Below are 22426 nucleotides of genomic sequence, written 5' to 3' on the forward strand. Positions count from 1 at the left end.
TGTTAATCATTTATAAAGGTCAATATGATTTATCAATTTTATATCTGACTATTAAAGACTGTTACAGAAGACTCTTGATTTAATTGTTGTTTGATGCATTCTTCAGAACCATCCAGAATTACATGGATGCAGTGGTGGTTCTAATATTTTTCAGTCTTACTTTTTGGGGGAATGCACATGCGTGTGCACACAGTCTGTATACAATTTTCGTAAGTATTGTGTGTCTGAGTAGTCTGGAAAATACCAACTTCTCCAGAGTTAAAGCATTCAGTATGTTTCTTTGTTTTACAGCTGAAGGATTGTGTTCACCCTTTTTATTGACATGTTTTATTATGGAGGCAGTTGGTAGTATCTGCTGTTGAGGATGCTTAAAAATACCTGTTACAAGACACTCTCTTCAGTTGCTTGTTGTTATGCCAGACTTTTTTAACTCTGGAATGAAATTTTGCATGCAGGTTTTTTGCTTCAGGCTGGTCTTGAAAGTTCCAGTCATTTCCAAGAACAAGATTTGGGGAAAATAGTGCTTCCATGTGTAGGAGACTGGGATTTGAAATTCAGTGGAGGCCTGGCATGTCCTTTGTGTCAGAGGTATGTGCCATTTTCTCTTCTTGTGAAAAAACCCACATTTGGCCTTTGGAAAATCTATTCATACTTGCTTCAAAGATGCGTGGACTAGAGTAACAAAATAGAGGATTTTTGTCTGCACCAAGTCTGCTCCAGCTGGAAGAATGGAATTTGTCAAGTGGTCCATCCATCCTCTTTTTCCAATCCCAGCATTTCTTGTGGTGCTTAGGCAGTGTGGAAAAGCAACAGACTGATTTGACTGCAGGGGAAAAGGCTGGTGGCAACTGCATGAGAAGCATGGGACTGGGAAAGTGGGACAATGGAAAATGAGAGCAATTGGAAGAGGAAGACTGAGGCTGAATGAGAGGCCTGGAGTCTGGACTAGCTGCACAGGGAAATGGGTGTGGCTTCTGGGACTGAGAGGTAGAAGGAAAATTGGTATTTAGGGAGCCTGTAGGGGAAGATTGGGCACTCAGACTAATAGGAGGAGGCTGGCTTGGGAGAGATGGGATTGGGACAGGAGCAGAAGGACTCAGTGGCTTGCTTTTGTGGTGGGGAGGGAGGTGGAAGAGGAGGAAGGAACAGGCTGAATGATCTGTGTCTACAGCACATTGCCTTCCAGACCCTGGAGTTGAACTAAAGTCCCACCTTTCTTCTGGTGTCAATAAAAGTCTGTGAAAATCTGCTGGCAAAGCATGCCTGGTGTCTAGGCTGTGGATCTACAAGTTTCAAACCTGTGGATGCCATACATTATAATTTTTTCTTCTAATTTGCATTCTTAAAAATGTAAAAAGTTACACACAAGTTAAAAGAATATTAATAAAGTTATGAAGTGAAGCATTTAAAAGTTGGGAAATGCCAAATTAAGATTACTTTTGCAGCCCTAATTTGCCCCACTTTTGCAGGCATATGCGTTATAAGTCTTTAATTACATGAGCCCATACTGTTTTTTTCTACCTGACCCTTTTATAATTCAGTGGGGTAGAGGGACAGTACTCTGGTGATAATTGGTGTTGTGTAGTAAAGGGGCTAATTGTGTGTAGGACCCTATTTCATTTTTTGATGAAGTTGGAAGGTGTTCGGTGAATGACAGAAGATTGCAACAAGAGAGCATACGTTCTTGTGATTGACAGTTGCGTGCTCTCCTGGAGAAGGAGAAGTTACTCACCTGTAGTAACGATGGTTCTTCGAGATGTGTCCCTGTGGGTGCTCCACAATAGGTGTCGGGCTCACCCGGCGCCGCAGATCGGAAATCTTCCAGCAGTTTCTCCTGGATTGCGCATGCGCTGGCGCGCGCTGCCCCCCTGCACACCCCCGGCCGCGTGCACGATCCGGTCCCCGCCAGTTCCTTGACCAACCGCCTCGGATGCTCCTGAAAAACACTAGACAGAGATCCGAAGCGGGGAGGATGGGCGGGTGGTGGAGCACCCACGGGGACACATCTCGAAGAACCATCGTTACTACAGGTGAGTAACTTCTCTTTCTTCTTCGAGTGGTCCCCGTGGGTGCTCCACAATAGGTGACTACCCAGCAGTAACCCAAGTAAGGAGGTGGGTAATAGGTTTATGTGCAGCTTGCCCCCGAGAGGACTGCTGTCGACAGACGGGTATCCTCTTAGAATATCCGAGGCAGGGCACAATGCTTGGCGAAGGTGTCATAGGATGACCAGGTCGCCGCTCTACAGATGTCTGTTAACGCAATGCTCTTGAAGAAGGCTGTTGACGCCGCCACCGCCCTGGTGGAGTGAGCCCTGGGCGGGGCCAGCAAAGGAGTCTTTCGAAGTTCAAAGCACATTTTTATACAGGACACAATGTGCTATGAGATTCTCCGGGAAGAGAGACCTTTCTCCTTTTGACCCGGGAGCAAGAGAGACTAGAAGCCTGTCCGTTTTCCGGAAGGACTTAGTTCTGTCTGTGTAGAAGGCCAACGCCCTCCTCACATCTAGGAGATGCAGGCGTGCCTCCTTGCCGGAGATGTGGGGCTTCGGGTAAAACGAGGGTAAAACTATTGGCTCGTTAAGATTGGACTCCGAAGAGACTTTTGGAACAAAGGCTGGGCGCAGCCTTAAGGTTACCGCCTCCTTTGAGAATACTGTGCAGTGCGGCATTGCCATCACTGCGGCGAGCTCACTCACCCTGCGGGCTGATGTAGTTGCAAGGAGGAAGGTTGTTTTTATCGTAAGGAGACGTATGGGAACTGTGGCTAATGGGTCAAAAAGGTGGACCTGATAGCGTGCTGAGCACCAAGTCCAAATTCCACGATAGTGGAAGTGGTTTCCGAGGGTGGGTACAGGTTTACCAGCCCCTTCAAGAACCTGGTAACGATAGGATGGGCGAATACCGTGGGCCATTCCTCTGTATGTTGAAAGGCTGATATAGCGGCGAGGTGGACCTTTAGCGAGGATAGAGAAAGCCCGCCTCTCTTGAGGTCCAATAAGTATTCTAGTATTACAGGTATAGGAACGTCAAGGGGAGCTAACTGCTTGGCAGAACACCAGGCTGTGAATCGAGTCCACTTCTGCTTGTAAGTCCTCCTGGTGGAGGTCCTTCGGCTACATTCCAGGACTTGTTGTGCTCCCTCCGTACATGTGCTCTTTAAGGAGCTGAGCCATGGATTAGCCATGCTTGTAGGTGCAGACCCTGAGGGTGCGGGTGCACTATGGACCCTTGAGCCCGCGTGAGTAAGCCCAGCGCCCCCGCTAGAGGGAGTGGTGGGTGGTCCAACATGTGCAGAAGCAAGGGAAACCATTGCTGCCGATCTCAAGTGGGACTATGAGTATCATGCGAGCTCTCTCCCTTCTGGCTTTGTGCAAGACCTTGCGGATAAGCGCTGCAGGGGAAACGTGTAAAGTAGGGAGCCCTTCCATGAAAACATGACCAGGGACCCCCGCCCCACTCCTGCCCTGGAGCAGTACTGGGGACACTGTTGTACTGGGTGGCAAACAGATCGATCTGGGGAAAACCCCATGTACGAAAAATGCGCTGTAGCAGATCGGGGTGGATCTGCCATTCGTGCGCGATCGCGAAGCGCCTGCTCAGCTGATCTGCATTCACATTGTGAGCACCCGGCAAGTACGAGGCTTTCAACGTTATGTTATTGGTGATGCACCGATTCCACAATCGGAAGTGCTTCCGCACATAGGGCACAGGATCGTGCTCCTCCTTGTCGATTGATGTAGAAACATAGTGGAGGTATTGTCGGTATTGAATCCCGACTACTTTGCCATGTAGGTAACGTCGAAAATGTTTGCAGGCGTTGAACGCTGCTCTGAGCTCCAGTATGGATATGTGCAGTGTCTGTTCCGCAGGGGACCATAGCCCTTGCATTACCTTGTCGCCGATGTGCGCTTCCCATCCCATGTGGGAGGCGTCGGTAGTAAGAAAAACAGAAATTTGTGGTTGGTGAAAAGGCACCCCCACTAGCAGATTCTCGGGGTTTTCCCACCACGCCAGGGATCTGCGCACCTCTGTTGTGGGCGACACCACCCTGTGGACAGTGTGGGATGCCGGTTTGTAAACGCTCGCCAGCCAGTGCTACAGGCTTGACATGTGCAACCTGGCATTCTGTACCACAAATGTCGCTGCCGCCATGTGGCCCAGCAGCCATAGGCACGTTAAGACCGGCACCGTGGGGCTGTATGTAATGACTTGCACCAGCGAACTGATTGCGTGGAAGCGGGCATCGGGTAGGTACACCCTTGCTGTGATAGAGTTTATACGTGCCCCTATGAACTCTGTATGTTGTGTGGGTTCGGACTTTGACTTTGCGAGGTTGATGACTAGGCACAGCGAAGAAACGTGTCCGCTGTGACGCGTATCATGCGTGAGACCTCTGCCTTCGAGGTCCTTTTTAGCAGGCAGTCACCCAGATATGGGAAAAATAAACACCCCCTGTCTGTGCAGGTAGGCTGACACCACTGCCAGGGTTTTGGTAAAGACTCTGGGGGCCGAGGAGAGGCCAAACGGAAGAACCCTGTGCTGGAAGCGCTCCTGGCCGACCGTGAAGCGGAGGAAGCGTTTGTGTGCCGGGTGGATTGTTATATGAAAGTAAGCATCTCGTAAGTCGAGTGCTGCAACCCAGTCTCCATCGTCCAGTGCCGTGAGTATCAAGGCAACTGTGATCATCCGAAACCGTTGCTTGCGCAAGTAACGGTTGAGGCCCCGAAGATCTAAGATGGGCCTCCGGTGTCCTGTTTTCTTCCCTGGTAGGAAGTAGCGTGAATAAAAACCTTCCCCTGGAATTATTCTAGCACTCTTTCCACCGCCCTTATGAACATAAGGTGAGTCACCTTCTGCTCGAGCCTCGCCTCGTGGCAGCATCCCTGAGGTGAGGCCTGGTGGGAGGCTTCGTCGGTGGAAGCGACTGGGAGGGGATCGCGTAACCCGTGGCTATGATTTCCAGCACCCACATGTCTGTGGTGATCTTTTGCCATCGGGAGTGGAACGGTCTGAGGCGATGATGGAACATGAGATGGGAGTGGCATTGAGCGAGGGTATTGATACTGCAGCTCCCGACATACCCATCAGACTTGTTGCCTTTGGGCCTGACCCAAGGGCGTATGGCTTTGTTGAGAATGTCGCCTAGGAGTTCTGTACTGTTGCCGCTATTGATAGCGCCCTTGGCCGTAGCCCCATTGATATTGATATTGGTTGTAAGCGTAGCATCTTTGCTGAGGATAAAATTTTTCCCTCCTGTATGAGGGAGTATAAATGCCCGAGGTTCTAAGTGTAGCTCTTGAGTCCTTACTTGGAGTGAGGGACCGAGTCGGTTGAGTCTGCAAACAGCTTTTGTGTATCAAAGGGAAGGTCCACGATCTTCGCCTGTAGTTCCCTCGAGATACCCGACGTCTGGGGCCAGGATTCTCTACGCATGACCACTGCTGTAGCTGTTGAACGTGCCGCCGTGTCCGCCACGTCCAGGGCAATCTGGACTCCCTTCCGCGATACTGCGTAGCCCTCTTGAACAATCGCCTTTAACACCGGCTTTTTATCTTCCGGAAGTGGATCAATGAGGGGAGTAAGCCCGGAGTAATTATCAAAATTATGGTTTGCTAGGTGTGCCCATAATTTGCCATTCTCAATAGCAGGATAGGAGAGGAATATACCTTCCTGCCAAACAGCTCTAGCTTCTTAGCATCTTTGTCCGATCCCCTGATTTGTACTGAGAAGCCTTTGACCTCTGCTGGGACGACCCGACGACCAAAGAATTTGGTTGTGGGTGACTGAAGAGGAACTCCATGCCCTTTGCCGGGACGAAGTATTTCTTATCCGCTCTCTTGTTCGTAGGCAGAACAGAGGCCGGAGTCTGCCATATAGTAGTGGCTGACTCCAGAATGGCTTCGTCCAGCGGAATAGCAATTTTGGATGAAGCCGGGGGTCTCAAATTTTTCAGGAGTTTGTGATGTTTCTCCTGCACCTCTGCCGTTTGAATGTCTTGCATGAAAGCCACCCTTTTAAACAGCTCCTGAAACTGTTTAAGGTCATCTGGGGGAGAGACATCTCCGGGGGCCACGGCCCCATCTGGGGAGGACGAGGAGGAACCACTAAGGTAAACCTCCCTCAAACCCTCGGGTTCCTGCGGTCGATGATACACTTGCTCGCTGGAGGATTGTGAAGGAAAGTCTCGGGGTTCTAAAATTAACTCCCCTTGAGACAACTGTGTTTCCGTCCCCGCTCGGGAGTGCCCACGGGGGTATTGAGCAGCCAGGGGGGGACCTGCCCCTGGGTGTAGGCCTGTGGTTTGTCTGTGTCCAGCATGATAAGGACGACCATGGCGGCATGGGCAAGGGTCCGGGGATGGAGACCTGGACCACTCATGGGGTGTGTACCCCCGATGTCTGGGAGAGCGAGACCTCCGCAACAATACAGATAGAGGTGAAACTGGCTTGTGATAGTACTGCAGGGGATCCAATCCCAGAAATGGTGAAGGTGGCCCAAGCCATGGTGACATTGGTTGGAGGAACGGAGAAGGAGTTTTGTTTTTTTTTTCTTTTTTCCGGATGGGCCGGTGGAGTCACACACGCCGCACCGAAGGCCTGTATCACAGGGGGGAGGGCTTGGTGCTAACAGCAGCGCGGCCCTGTCCAGAGATGGAGTGCGGTGCCGGGTTTTTGATGTTGCCTTGCCCCTCCACTGTGGGGCCGGCACCGCCCCCTCCCATGCCAGGGATCTCGGCCCCGCTGTCAGCGCCACGCTTGGCACCGTCAGCTGCGGTGCCGCGCGGGTATCCCCCTCCGGTGCCTGCAGGCTCCGTGCCTGGCGCCCCTGCACCGCTGGTGCCGTGGGGGTCTGTGCCGCCTGTGGCGGTGCCGCCGGTTCTGGCGCTTGCCTGGCTGACGCTCTAGGCACTGCGCGTGCCGGCTCTTGTATAACCGGAGGCTCAGCCTCTGCCACGTGTGCTGCTGCGTTGCTGCTCGCCTGAGTATGCGGCTGGTGGCTGTGTGCTCCGCTTGTCCTGCTTGCTGCAAACGCACGGCAAGGATCGAGCCAGGGAGAATTTCCTCTGTTTCTGCACTGAGGGGGTCAGAGAAAAACTGCCCTTCTCTTATGTAACCCAGCGGGCCGTTCTGGGTGAGGCTTCTCCGGCAAGGTAGCCTGTAATTCCCCCAGGCATCGGATGCCTTCGCTATGCCCCACAGAGGCCGGCATAGCTTCACGGCATGGCTCCCACTTTATAAAACCTGAAGAGGCCATTGCGATGAGTCCTTTATTATTAATAGGGTACTTAGCACTTAATCCGTGCCTTTCCACCCCAAATAGTGATCACCGGCCTGCGGCAGCGGGCGACCTAAATGGCCTCATGTCCGCTCTTCTCTTTTTCCTTTTTTTTTTTTTTTTTTTTGCTGATATTCTCTGTCTTTGCTTTCTCTCCTTTTTTTTTTTTGTTTAATAACCGAAAACGACAAATTACACGTGGAAAAAAAACCACTAAGTAATTTGACTCTGGCCTTAGCCTGAGTGGATTGTCTGCAGCTGATGGCGGTTGAGAAGGAACTGGCGGGGACCGGATCGTGCACGCAGCCGGGGGCACGCAGGGGGGCGGCGCGTGCTGGCACATGCGCAATCCCGGAGAAACTGCTGGAAGATTTCCGATCTGCGGCGCCGGGCGAGCCCGACACCTATTGTGGAGCACCCATGGGGACCACTCAAAGAAGAACTGGATTCTATCCCTGCCTCTGCCACAGAGTTCCGCTGTGATGCTGGGTGAGTCACTTATATCAAATTTTCACAGGTGGCCACTAATTTTGTGTTCAATTTTCTGAGTGCCTGACGTGGTAACCTGGAGTCTGAGTTAATGCGAGTGCTGAACACTCAGAGTAAACTTGAGTCAGCCAAGCTGTGCTTTCAACATAAGAAGTGCTAATTCATATTTTTGGTGCCTAATGTGCAACACAGATAAGTGGAGGCTTTTGGTCTTAACATCTTTTGTCTCTTTTTCCCCATCTGTAAAATGGCATCATACCATCACTCTCTTTGTGGGTGTTATGAAAATAAATTAATACATGAAAAGCAGTTGACTACCATAGTGATGAGCATCATAGAGAAACCAAGAGGAAATAATTTCCTTTTCAGAGCAGGTTTAACTATTGTGTAAGAAATAAAGAGTTGGCCAGGCTATAAATACAAAACAAAATATTGAATAGCTAGCTACTCATTAAGGTTGTACACACCGCTATATAACTCCACCACGAAGCCTCTAGGGGTTCTATGTCAGTCCCAAGCCTACATGAAAGAGGAGGGTTGAGCAGCTGAGCGACGATGTGCTGATTGTAAAACAACAATACAAAGTAAATCTGATGCCAGTATGACTAACTGATGAACAATGCTGGCTCAGACGTTGCCTGGGTAAACAAGGTCCTTGATAAAGTGATCGGGGTTGGGTCAGTAAGTTAGCTACTGAAAGAAAATAACTAAATGCATCTACTATGTCAAAACACTGTGGGCGACTCGAAAGTTAAAGCTGCTTTTACAGAATGAAGAATGAATGAAAAGTCAAGACCCTGGTATTTGGCATAATGGACCATTTGAATAGGAGAGAGACCCCACAGAGAATTGGTAGATTGGCGTGGAGCTAGTCTACAGAAATTAAGCTTCTCCACACTAGACAGGGCAAGATGGAAGGAAATGAGGGAGGCATCGGGCACTGAGCCCATGCTTATTGATGATATGATTTTGCATGGAAAACATTAGTTGGTCATAAAATTAATGCCTGTGATAATGCATATGTGCGAAGATGCTAAATTAAAGTTGCTCAGAAAGGAAATGTCATTAAGGCCAACTTCTGAGCGCTTAATAACTTTAACATTCTTATAATTTCATTTATATATAGTGCGTGTATGTATATAGAAAGACAGACATTGTGAAAGACATTTTGTGAAGTTACAGACTAAGACGGCTACCCCACTGAGATGATTGAAATCTTAGTACACTTATTGGGATTGCATGGAAACAGATTACAGGTATGGGGCTAGCATTTCTCTTGTTAAGCAAATCTGGGGAATAAGCACTTTGGGCTAAAAAATTCACTGTGCTCCTGCCATTCCAGATGTGCAAAGTGGCTTTAGTGGGCCTAGATTTGGCCCATTATGTATTTGTTGCTACAACAGCAATGCACAATTTTTCCAGTAACTTCAAAGAATAACAAGCAACTTCTGTAACAAGCATTAGTATTGGTGTGTCACGACATCAGCAGCCAATTTTTCTATCTTTTTACAATTTGCCTGTGAGGCATGTTTTAGAGATATAAAGGACTGCAGTTTTGTCTCATCTTTTGAAGTTTCAGAATGTGAGCACCCAGGCCTTTCAAACAACTGTACCGGCAGGAATAAATTACACTACTTGCACTACATCTACACTACAACAGAAAGTTAACTTAAGGGACTTAACTCCAGCTACATGACTATCCTAGCTGGTGCTGATGTACCTTAAGTCAAGCTACTGTGGGATATACACTGTGAGAGGTGACAGAAGAAACTCTCGTATTGACTTACCTTACTCTTTTGGTCCTGAGTAGAGTAACAGGCTCAATTGGAGAGTGATCTGCCGTCACTTTGGCAAGTCTTCATTAGATCTGCTAAATTGAATGGCAGGGATCTCATGGTGTGGATCACCATGGTAATGTAGGTGTAGGTTTGCTTATTAGGCTACAATTTTAGTCTTAGACAAACATCATGCACTTTAACTCCTGCATGTTAATGTGAACAAGTAAGTGAGCAGGTTCCACATCCTCCCTGAGTAATGGAACTAAAAGTAGGTTGAATACTACATTTGACATGCTTTAAATCTTATTTTTAGCCCTAAAATGCACTGATTCTTTGTACATTAATTATTCTTAAAGCCACCTGGAATACTTTTTTTTTGTATTGCATTGCAATATAGAGGTATCTGAACAAATAATTACTCAGATGCCAGACTAAAAACAACTTAAAATATATTTAGAACACACTCAACTTTGTATCTGTTGAAAACATTTGATATATCTCCTAGACATATAACGAGTTGGGTGCTTGAATTCATAACTTGGTTTGATTAAAAAAATCATGGACTCCAGAGATCCCAACTATATCTGTAACCCACTACTCCTCATTTCATTTATGACTGCAGAGGTGTTAATTGTACACTTCATCTTCAAAGCTTTCCTTCAACAGCTGTTCATCCCTTATACTAAAAAATAAAAGCGGTCCCACACTGTATCTAGCTGGGCCACAGATCACCCTTTCCAGACCTGCAGAAGAGCTCTGTGTAGTTTGGGTGTTTGCACCTTTCACCAAAAGAAGCTGAGCTAATAAAAGATACTACCTTGCTGACATTGTTTCTTGGGTCTACTCATGGCAGATGCTGGAACTGTACTTGTAGGTGATTCTGTAGCACAACAGCCTGCAGCATGGCACTGTAGTCATCTTGTCTCAATTTCCCCTTATCTTACCCAAGACTGTAGCATTTAAAACAAAAAGCAGTCAAGTAGCACTTTAAAGACTAGCAAAATAGTTTATTAGGTCTTTAAAGTTTATTAGTCTTTAAAGTGCTACTTGACTGCTTTTTGTTTTGATAGTGTATAGACTAGCACGGCTTACTCTCTGTAGCATTTAAGTAACATTTATCTATGCAGCAATCGCTTGTTCCTACATTTATTTACCTTTAAATCCCACAGGTAACAATTTTGTAGATAGGCATTTAAGAAAGCTGTCAAGCCAAAAATGTACAGGGAATTAAAAATACAGGCATATGAACAAACTGTTCATTGATATTTGTTGTAACAATATAATGTGTGAAGCAGCTTGTGCAAAGATAATATTCAAACTAAAACACAAGCTATAATAAAGTACTCTGACAATAAGCACAACAGTAACTGTAATATTACCATAACATTACTGTACATTATTCATTTTCCAGTATTTTTGGTTTTTATTGACACATGAAAAATATAACCAAAAAACCCCTTATGAATCAGACTCTCAGAGTAGCGCTCCAAGCAGTGCTAATCCATTCATGTCTCATAATCCTAGATATAGTGCAAAATGCTGTCCTTGTCTGTTTGCACAGAGTGGTCCATCTCTTGGTTATAATCATTCTACCTTCAGGAGCTCTGGATCTTGCAAAGGAATTACTGTATTGAAAACAGATCTGTGGTCAGTGTTCCCTCTAACCTTTCCATCCATAGGTGGAATAAATTTTGTTATGTGCACCAAGGCATTTGCAGATATTCACCACCAATAGAAAAACACACGGCCAGCTGTGGGCGCTCTGCTAATCAGCTGGGTGGCACCTGAACCTCTCGAGTGGCTGCCCAAGTGCTTAGCTTACTGGGAACACTGTCTGTACAAGTTAGATGTAGTTCTTTAAACGTACTGAATAGGCATATTTGGCTCCTCCACTTCTGAATTGAGAACATTCTACAGAAAACACATTTTTAAAAGAGAGAGACCAAGAGACAGAGCTGTGGTTCATCGCTTTTATTTGCATGAGTTTGGAATTACCATGTTATGGCCAGTGAAGCCACCAGCCACGAAACAGCTTCAACCTGACTTTGCTAATGACATTTAAAAATAACTCCTGATTTTCTGATAACATAGACTTGAAGTTCTGTTCTGCATTTCTTATTGTTAAGAGGAAGTTTTCAAATGATCCTCTACTGAGAGTATCCTTAGGATGGTTGGGTTTTTTTAAATATTTTGCTTGAAAATACTTGATCCAAGTTGTGAGAAAATACATACAAAATCTTAAGCTTTTTACAGTTCAATGTAACTATGAAATTCTAACAACATGTTTCAGTTTGGTGGAATCTTTTGTGTTGTTTTGACTGTCGATTAAAACAAGGGGCGTATGCCGGTGATTCTCTATTATTTCAGCAACACTTGTGAAGTGCTGGATGGAGAAAACAGAAAGCAGTTAGCAGTCTCATTGATTACTTTGCCACATTTATCTTTGAAACTAGAGGATCCTTTGAGACCATGTTATCAAAATAGGTGTGCCCCCCTTCCCTTGTGACTAGGTATATTGCGTCTTATGTACTTTGTCTCCTCTAAGAAGAAGGCAGTAGCATGGAGGCATTAGAACAAATACATAGTATTGATATTTAGGTTTTGGTGAGTTATTTGCACCAGGCATGGGGCTGCATGGAGATAGCCATGGCTCATTTTAGGAAGAAGGTTTTGGGACAGGCCACTAAGGCTGAGTTCTCCAAAGGTGATGACTTAAGTGATCTTAGGAGAGGACAGAGGAAACTCACAAGCCAGTGTGTCAAAGCTCCAAACAGTAGTACAATTTCATTCTCTTTCTTCAAGGGTTGCTTTATTTCTCAAAATCAAAACAATGCAACTTAAAACAGGTGTTGCTGGTTGGCCCCTTTCCCCTAACTTATGGTCTTCCCCAGGTCTCCCTGATCTCTTTGCTGGCTTTTTCTCCAAAGAACAGATGATCCACAGGCTATTACCTCATCTCTGGCCTGAGACCCATCACCTGGCAGGGAGATAATTAGACTCTCCAGGTGGGGCAAAGCCTAGTTCGTCAAAAGGCCTTCCAATGCTATTTGAGCCTTTGAATCTCCATACTGCTTTTGAAATAACCTGATTATCAATAGTAACATAATGTTACACCCCAAAAGAGTTTTTATGTTTGTGCAAATGCAACCCAAAATATAAATTCCCACGTTTTGGTAAGTGGTAGGGAGACAGAAGGAACTGTTCTGATTAATTTTCTCACTAAATATTTAAATGTAACTGTTCTTTTATTTATTTTTCCCCCCCAAAGATCCTGTTTAGTTCAATGGGAGCCAATGTATGAAGGATGGTTAGAAGACTGGCTTTCAAAAAAGGATGGAGAATTTATACTAAACAACAGAAGTTCTCATCCTGATGCTATGCAAAATGATAAGTGTATTTTAAATGAATCTGTGGTTTTAAAATCCCAGTTTGCAGTAACCTAGTAAAGCTTCTGGGATGGATTTAAATCTGTGGTTCTCAACCAGTTCATGTACCCCAAGGGTACACAGTGTCTTCTAGGGGGTACTTTAACACATCTAGGTATTAGCCTAGTTTTATAATAGGATGCATAAAAAGCTTGAGTGAAGTCAGTACAAACTAAAATTTCATACAATGAGTTATTTATACTGCTATATATGTTACATGCTGAAATGTAAGTATGCTATGTTTCAGTTGATTGTTTGGTTTATAATTACAAGGTAAAAATGAGAAATTAAGCAATTTTTTTGGTGTGCTGTAACACTTGAATTTTTATATCTTTTGGTGTTGTAAGCAAATAGCTTTAAAGTGAGGTGACACTGTACTGGGCAGGCAGAGGGACACAGGACAAATCAGACTCTTCAAAGGGGTTTGGTAGCCTGGAAAGGTTCAGAGCCACTAATCTGAAGTTTCTTATTTGTTTCATGGGATTTTTTTCAGTTAAGATGAATCAGTTAGTTGATGTATGAAGACTTACACTTTAACAATGTAATTAAAATAGACTTCTTCATTTTTATTTATTAGGACATAAAACTGAAAATGAAAAAATCACTCACCTCCTCACCAGTTTTTTCTCTGCCCAGTGCATATCGTTTAGTTGATACAATAAATCGTACAGGGATATTATAAACTTTTTTGTTGTAAAAAACAACTAGTGTGTATGGCTGCTTTGAGTCCTGACCAGAACTCTTCCTTATCAGAAAAGATCCATCCTATATCAAGGAAAGGAGATGCAATAATATTTTATTAGTTTATTTTGTTGCTGTCATTGATGATGTAGCAATATTAAAACCAAATTCCTTCTTCCTGTAACAGGATTGATTGAAAAAAGTTCACTGGGAAAAATAGGGGAGCTTCCCCCTACCACCATTAGTTTATATACGTGCCATTTAGCAGCATCCTCTGCTGGTCTAAGTACCAATGGCGGCTGTTGCATGTTCCCTCCCAGACAGAGAAAGAAAAGGAAGAAATGAGCACGCAGTAGCAAGTTCCTGGGGATCACATGACACAGGGAAGTGAAGACTGTACAGCAGTGGTGGGCAGCCAGGGACCTGTGGGCCATGTGTGCTTGCTGGGGCTCCTGTGGCCCATAGGCCCCCTGTCTGCCCTTCACTCCCACACAGCTCGGCTGTGGCCTCACTTGGCCAAAACTTCAAAATGGCCATGATAATGGCTTAAGTGGAGAATAATAATGAGGAGCTGAAATGAATGTTCAACACCTCATTAGCATTCCGCCGGCTATGGCGCTTCAGACGTGCCACGGTTTGCTGACGCCCGGCTCATCTATGCAGGGGTCCTTTTCGATAGGACCCGGCAGGCTTCAAAATCCTCTTATTCCTATCAGCTGATAGGAATGTTTTGGGAGTTAGGGCACTTGGAAGTTGCGTGGGTACTTCAAAGTGCCTGCAGCTGCATGGCTTGCCGGTGCTTCGAAGTTTGCAACTTTGAAGGTCCCATGGTGAGAATTAGCCTACTGAGGTGCTGCATATGCAGTGTAGCCCCTCCTTGCTATTCTCCACTAGGGCTCATTTACATGCCCCTTTCGAAGGAAGGGCTAGTGTAGACAAGCCCTGCGTGTTATAAGACTGTGGACCAAAAATCTGTCCTGGCTTACACAGGTTCAACTTGCATTGATATTAAAGACCATCATTTCAACCAAATTTCACTTGAGTAGTGATACTTTAGTGGACGCTACTTTAACCTATTTAGGCTGGGGCCCCAACTGGGAACAATGTAAGTGGTCCCCATTCCTAAAATGTTCTTGAGAGGCATACTGTGCATGTTAGCTCCCTGCTTTACCTTATTTGATTTGTATAAAGCATCTTCTGCAGTTTTTCGATCACAGTAAGCTGCATACCATGTTTTATCATGAACACCAGCATCCTATGAGAGATATGGAGACCTTTGTCAATACAGGGGAGAAGGCCTGGTTTCCGTCTATAACTTAAAGCAAAACACAAGAGTTTCTTCCCTGGATATTGTGTGCAACACAGTTATAAGATAGGGGTACTAAAAGCTGAACACATACTGTAATGTGTCCATTGCCAAATGATAATTTATAGACCCATAATTGTGCTTTTTGTGTGTTGTAGTGGATGTTGGCAACGGGGTATCAGGTTTCTTCTACACTATCCAAATCTGGCGAATTGTATAATGTGGCAACTTTATCCTCTTCTGAAGACTGTTCTTAGTACTGACTATATTGTTGTAGATTGGGTTAAAAAAAAAAACCCATTTAAGCGGTAGTGACTGCCAACCCTCATTCAAGATAGGTGTGAGACAGCTATACAGCCCTATATGAAGCCTGCTCTATGCTACAGAGTAAGGGCAATACAAGGCAGCTTATATTGACCTAACTTTGGACGTGTCTAAATTAAATTTTCTCTCTCATGGACACAACTGTCCTCTTACACTGACTTAAAAAGTCAACTCCACCTATAGGAGAGGCATAGAGTCACTGGTGATGCAACTAGCTTGACTCAGTGTCAGTGTAGCCAGTGCATTGCTTATACTAACTGCTTCTGGCTTGCAGTACCATCCCACAACAATGCCACACACTGACAGTACAAGTGCTCCTGGTGACAATGCACATAACTGACACTGGGGCCAAAGAGTAGATCTGCACATTTACTGTGGTGCCTGCATGCTGAATGTTAGGTCAAATTAATTTTGTAGTGTACACCCTTAAGACCAAAGGGTATATGAGCCCACCCAATGATTTTGCTTGTGGATAGACCACTCCATTGTGTACTGTTTTTGGGTATGGACGCACATGTTTAAGGCTATGCCTCACTCTGAGCTAGGGATGTGAATCCCAGCTTGTGTAACAGAGTCACTAGTGCAATGAGCCTGAGCACAAATATAGAGTAGCTGCCTGAGCACGAGCTGCAGCACCAGCACACCTTTACATACATAGGGGGTTTGTATGTGGCATGTGCTCTTGCACACACACACTCCCATTTATATGTGCACTAGCTTGATGACCATTTCTGTGAGTACTGCACATGCTGGTAATCAAACCCCTACCTCAGAGCGTCGATGTATTGTAGAGGTGGAGGGGGAGAGATAGTGTGTATGTGAGTGAGTAGAGAAATAGGAGACACAGAATTAGAGGACTGGAAGAGACCTTAGGAGGTGACTTTTCATCATATCCGTTGTGACATTGGTAAAATGGAATGAGTAAGAGGTAGAGAGCCTGAAGAAACAGCTGGGAACACTACCCTGCAAATAAGCCTAGTGAGAGCTTTTGTTGCTGCGAGTGAGGATGCTGGTTTCTGTTATGGGATTCCTTTCATGTTTGGCAAATAGAATTTTGTATGTTCTCTATATATAAGATTGCATCAAATGTAACGCACTCCAATTTCAGTTTCTCCTCCAAACTAAACTAAAACAATCTGTAGGGATCCATATTCTGACTGTTCAGTTAAAATGAAGTGACAGTAATTTTAACTTGTATGAGTGGAAACCTCATTCTCATGTACCATTTGCTCTACTAAGTTCCGATGCTCTTTAAAGTAGCAGCTACGAATTCTATTCTATTCTATTCTATTCATTCCCATGCCTGAGGATGAATGAATATTCAAATAAACAGTTTTCAAAACTGGTTGTAAAAGTATCCCGCAAACTATGCCCTTCCCATTTCCTCTCTTCCATTCCAGTTGGGTTCTATCAGTCAGTGGCTACTTCGAGACAAGAGTGATAGCTGCTTGTATACCTCCAACCATTTCTCTGGCCATAGGGCTTTGTATTGAATAAGTCCCAATCACTGACGAGTACAGATAGCTTCTAATTATTTATTGAAAGGGTCCTTCAGTAGTTCTCACTATTCCTGTGATCAGGTCGTAGATCTACCATTGACTTAGCATGTAATCTTAGGGAAGTCCACTTAACCCCTCTGGTGCTTTAGTTCTCCTAGCTATAAATGGATACAATAATTTTCTAATTCCTAGAGTGGTAGGAGGCTTGCTTAATTAATACCTGTGAAATGCTTTGAAACTTCAGTTTATAGGGGAAAAGTGTTACCATTAAAAGTTATAATCTTGCATAAAGAAAAAGAGTCAGGGTAAAAATCACCAAAATCACCCAGTTTGGTCATTTAGGAGCCTCAAGTCCCATGTACTGTCAATGAGTTGTAGGCTCCTTCACTAAATCACGCAGGGTCTTTAGAAAAAGTTACCCTCTTTGTGTATCTGGCAGCACACATTTTTATTCAGATTTATTTTTCCTGTAATTTAGAGAGGAGATTACATTTATTAGAGAACTCACTGTGTGGGAAGGGGAATTATTGTAATGTCTTAAAACGTCCTTTATTTTATTCTAGCTGATGATATGCTGAACATAACATGCATTCAGCTGGAGTGGGATGCAGGGGTCCACCAGAATAGCTGAGCCTTCACTAGAAACATGCAGAGGAGTATTGTCCCATGGAAAGAGTCATGAAGGAGGAAATAAGCAAGACTTCAGGAATCCCAGACTAAAGTGTCAGAAAAGGATTGACGGTAAAGTGGTTTTGACCATTTAATTAAAACCTGTGCCTGGAAAGGAATGGATTAGGGTTCTGAGATGTTACACCAAAGACAACAGGAGTAAAACACTCTCTCTCTCGCTCTCTCTCTCTCTGTGTGTGTGTGTGTGTGTGTGTGTGGTGAGAGCTTACTGTACAAAGTATGATTGAAGTGAGCTAAAGATGGTCATTGAGCTAGCACATTGGCTGAAACAGAGAGCTCAGCATACCCTTGACACTCAGCCCTTCTCTAACTTTGACCTTCCCTACATACCCCTGCAAGAAAGAAAGGACTGGCCTAAGTATTACTCAAAATACTTTCTCCCTACTTACTTTAGATTTTGGGGAAGTGAATCTTTGCTCTTTCACTTTTTTTTTTCCAAAGGAGAGTTACTCAATTTTTTGTGGTATGCTAGAGAGATACTGCCTTTTCATAATGAGTGATTATTTTTCAAGTTTGCTCGTGCTACTGTTGGCTGGGAATTTTTGCCTCCAAATATGTCTAAGTAGTCAAGTATCTCTCCCCTCCTGGAAGTAGTAATTATTCTTGTCTGGCTTTCACTGTCTACAGATATGATGTCTAATCCTTCTAACATCTTATAATGTGTCCATTTCTTTGATATCAGTGCCATTACCCCAGGCCCTGTGTGTTAAGACTCTCCCATTTTCCTATAAAAGAGATCAATGTAGGAATGTAAATATATTTGGAAAGCATTAATTATATTTGCATGTCTGAACAGAATCAAAAGTGAACTATGGGATGACTGAGTCTGGGTATAAATATGTAATGACTTACTGAACTCCAGGTTGCTAGGGGCCCTGAAAGCATCCAATGGTTAGTCATATGGTATTGTTCAGAATGAAGCAGTGGAAGGTCCCTAACAAAAACGTTAACATTTTCCCTATACAGTAAACCCTCGAGTTATGAGGGGGTTGCTTGCTTTCCTGCATCCCCTGCATAACTCAAATTTTTGTGCAAGTTGAGCAGGGATGCGAACCAGGCTGCCACCTGGTTCCCAGCTCCCCTGGGCTTGCAGGAGCCGGGAAACTGATGGTGGGTGGGTCAGTTTCCTTGTTCTCAGAGTGGCAGGGAGCCAGGAACCAGAGGACAGCCTGGTTCCTGTCTCCTTGCCACTTGGGGGACCTGGTAAACTGACCAGCCATGAGCTGGTCAGTTTCTTGGGACCTGCAAGCACCAGGAGCTGGGAACTAGGCAGCAGCCTGGCTCCCGGCTCCCCTCCACTCCTTGGAGCCAGGAAACTAACAAGGGCTGCTGCCCTGTTCAGCTTCTCAGCTCTGCAAGTGGAGGGGAGCTGGGAGCCAGGCTGCTGTCTGGCTCCCAGCTCCCTGCCACTCCAGGAACTGAGAAACCATTCCTGTTAGGGGCACAGCCGAGAGTCAGGGTTTACTGTACATCCTGTAGCTCTCCCATCACACAATCTCAGAGGGTTTTTTTTTTTTCTGAATTTCTTCCTACTGGATTTTCACAAAAAAAAAAATAGGACAGATGCCGGAGGCTTTTTTTTCCCCCTTTAAGGGTGTGTACATATGCAGTCACATGAGTTTATAGTTTGTATGCGAAGTGGCTGTTCAGTTAACAATTATTAGTGCAAATAAATGGCATTGGCATCATAAATGATTATTGTAGAATTAGTGCTGTTCTGAAGATGTCACTCCTACAACCTCTCCTTAAGACTATTAATATCTATTCTGTAGAATTCGCTAGACTATACCCTACCTCTGTTTTAAATTTCCCCATCACGTCTGTGTTCCATGAGTGCACATAGGATGTCATGGGGTTTTCTGAGGGGAGGAGTATATGCCATTTTATTTTCAGAAATCACCACCACGGCTTTGCATTAAATGTGTTGCTTTCACAGTTTGTTTTAAAACAGCCCACACTTGCCCTCCAAGAGTCCTTCCAACATAGGATAGCTTGACTGGAACTGTGATATTATGGAGCAGGGAAGCAATGGCAAATCTGGAAAGCACTCAAACGATAGTGATTAGTGCAGTATGAGAATCTATATAGAATAGAAAACTTCTCATCAGTGTTCCCTGTATGATGAGCCTTTAGCTGGCTGCCCAGGAGAGAGTCAGGTGCCATTCAGCAGACTGCAAGAGCACTCACAGCTGTGCCTGGCTAGCAGCATGTGTTTCTTTTGGTGGTGCACATCTGCACATGACTTAGTGTACATAACATAAATTTATTCTGCCCATGCTTGGAAAAAATTAGAGGGCACATTGATTCTCATGTCATCAGCTCCTCCCTGAAACCTTCCTTCCTTCCTATTCCATCACCTGTTGGGAAAAACCTAGTGGAACAGAGAACCAATTAATAAAGGTGGTGTCTTTGTGAGCCCAACAAATCAAAGAGCACCCATGCTGTGCCACTTGCTGCAGCAAATAATACCAGTATATAATTTTGGGAAAATTACCATTAACTTTATCAGTAATGCTTTACTTTTTCTGGTCTAATGGGCTGTGGCTACAGTGGCCCCTCTCTTTCGAAAGGGGCACGTTAATGAGGGAGTTCAGAAGATGCTAATGAGGCACTGACATGAATATGCAACACCTCATTAGCATAATGGCAGCCATGCGTGATTCAAAAGTGGCGCTTTCAGAACACATCCTGCCCATGTAGACAGGGGCCTTTCGAAAGGACCAGCTGGACTTCGAAAGCCCCTTCTTCCTAAAACCAAATAGAAAGAAGGGACTTTCAAAGTTGGGTGGGGTCCTTTTGAAAGGCTCCCATCTACACGAGCAGCATGCGTTCCAAAAGCAGCACTTCTGAATTGCATGCGGCCACTCTTATGCTAATTAGGTGCTGCATATTCATGTCAGTACCCCATTAGCATCCTCTGAACTGCTCATTAACATGCCCCCTCTGAAAAGACACGCAAGTGTAGACATGGCCATGATGTTTTCTTGTCAGTCAATCTTCTGGTTTTGCCCATAGCTGCTATATTAAAAGCTCCAACTATAATTGTTACAAGCTGTTTGCTTTTGTGTCTGCTGGATTTTTTTGTTAATAAAAAAAGCGATTTTTCATAATATCCATGATGACATTGTTAAAAGTGTTCCACAATTGTAAGTTCTTTCTGTTCCTTGCAGCTATATTATCTGTGCCATATCAGCCTTTGGAACATTCAGTGTTACTAGCTCTGCAATAATAGAGCCTTTCTTAGGCACTTAACAGAACTATTTCTATTTTGTTTGTGATCACTAGACAGGACTGCTTCCTTCATTTTGCCTTCTGCCACCTCCTTAAAGGAGATGGAAGAGGACATGCTGAAATAAAAGTGACCATATTTTCTTAGATTTTTTTCAAACCCATTATGTTGAAATACAAAATAGAAAAAGTTTTCCAGTTAGTCACCAAGATAACTTGGCACTGAGTCCGAAAGGGGCTTATAGCGAAAGGAAATCTGTTTTAAGGAGCAGCAGGGAGCAAGGCTGATAGGGAGGGACTAAGATTACTTGTAGGATTGTAGTTTTCACAGAGATGGGTGTGGGCCATCAGTGGTCTCTCACTTAGGCTAGGTCTACACTAGATGATGATGTCAAACTAAGGTACCAACTCCAGCTGGAACTGATGTACCTTAAATCAAGGCTGTGGTAGCTCCACTGTGGGGAGTTGCCAGGAAAAGTTTCTCACTGACTTCCCTTACACTTCTTATTCCAGTAGAATACCAGAGTTCACAAGAGACTGATCAGTGGTTGATTTAGCATGTCTTTACTCGACCCTCCAACTCAACCCCCGAGAGGATTGATCTGCACATCACCCATCTTCTGGTACGTGTAGACAAGGGTTTAGTCTCTTAGATTCCTTCCATCTCTGCTGATGAACCCAACTACATTAAACAGTGCACTGCTTTTAAATATGAATCTGTCTTGTTCATTCCTATGCTTCTATGTTGTACACCGCTGGCATGTTTCTATGTTCCATTTAGCATGGCTCACAAGACAGTCTGTGTGTGTGTGTGTGTGTTCCTATCCTTTATGCCAGGATCTCTCACAATCTATCCACTGATGCAACTGGTGCAGAGGGCTTTGGATTAGTCATGGGTACATACATTCAGAAAGGCCTACTGAGCAGTATAGTTCAGCTATGAAACACAAAAAGAGCAAAAGAGCAATTAAGTGCACTCAAGCCTGCTGAGAGGGAGGATGGGAGCACAAAGGGGGCAGTTAACTCAAGGTCCATTGAGTCAAAAGGGCCCAGGGCTGCTGGCAGTCACTATTGCAGGAGTGGTGGTGGCTGGAGCCCTCTGAGGGCTGCCAGGACAGGAGGGGTGCATGTGGCATGGTGTGCTCTGGGCAGTGCTAAGAGCTGACTACCCCAAGCCCCATCCCTTCAACCTGAGGTGGCACAGAGCTGCTCCCTCCCACACCTTGCCCAAGGAGCTGGTAAGTGTGAAGCCTGTTCCCACTGAGGGCCCTCCGTATCTATCTGCACCCAGGACATAGCTAAATACATCAATAAAGGTATGTTCTCTTTACTCACTGTGCGATTGTTTGATGCAGAGTGAAAACCTGAAACATAGTTGGACTAAATTGCTTTTCAGTTCCTGTTTACATTGAACAAGAGAACTTTTCCTGCCTAGATTTGGTAGGATGATATCTAATTTTAATTCTACAGTTTAGCCTGCCTTTATCACCCTGTGTTTTCCACCCATTTTGGGCTGGAAGTAGGCAACTAGATGACTTACAGGACAAAATATTTCACTCTATCGGGCCAAAGTTGTCATAAGGGACAAAACAGACCATTAGCACACTCAGCACAAAGTTTTACTTTCATTCTGTGAAAAATAGGATCAGTCACAGGTCTTGCTAAGATTAGTTTTACAAGAGAGCCAGGTGGCACATGCTTCCTCATGTGTCTCTTGTTACCCTTTAGC

The 22426-nt window shown here is 44.8% G+C and overlaps 1 protein-coding gene across 6 annotated transcripts in view; it reads right to left on the reverse strand.

Annotated features, from left to right (window-relative positions):
* Positions 1–11470: 11470 nt before the first annotated feature.
* Positions 11471–22426, reverse strand: part of BLNK (B cell linker) — a 169766-nt gene continuing 158810 nt past the window's right edge. For all 6 annotated transcript variants that reach the window (XM_075000426.1, XM_075000421.1, XM_075000425.1 and 3 more), the window contains 3 exons: positions 14822–14905; positions 13579–13734; positions 11471–11927 (listed from right to left, as the gene is read on the reverse strand). In XM_075000426.1, the coding sequence (XP_074856527.1) occupies positions 11808–11927; positions 13579–13734; positions 14822–14905 (360 nt within the window). In that variant the 3' untranslated portion in view covers positions 11471–11807. The remainder of the gene's footprint in view (positions 11928–13578; positions 13735–14821; positions 14906–22426) is intronic.

This window comes from Carettochelys insculpta, chromosome 7 (genome assembly GCF_033958435.1).
Source record: "Carettochelys insculpta isolate YL-2023 chromosome 7, ASM3395843v1, whole genome shotgun sequence".
Taxonomy (NCBI): domain Eukaryota; kingdom Metazoa; phylum Chordata; order Testudines; family Carettochelyidae; genus Carettochelys; species Carettochelys insculpta.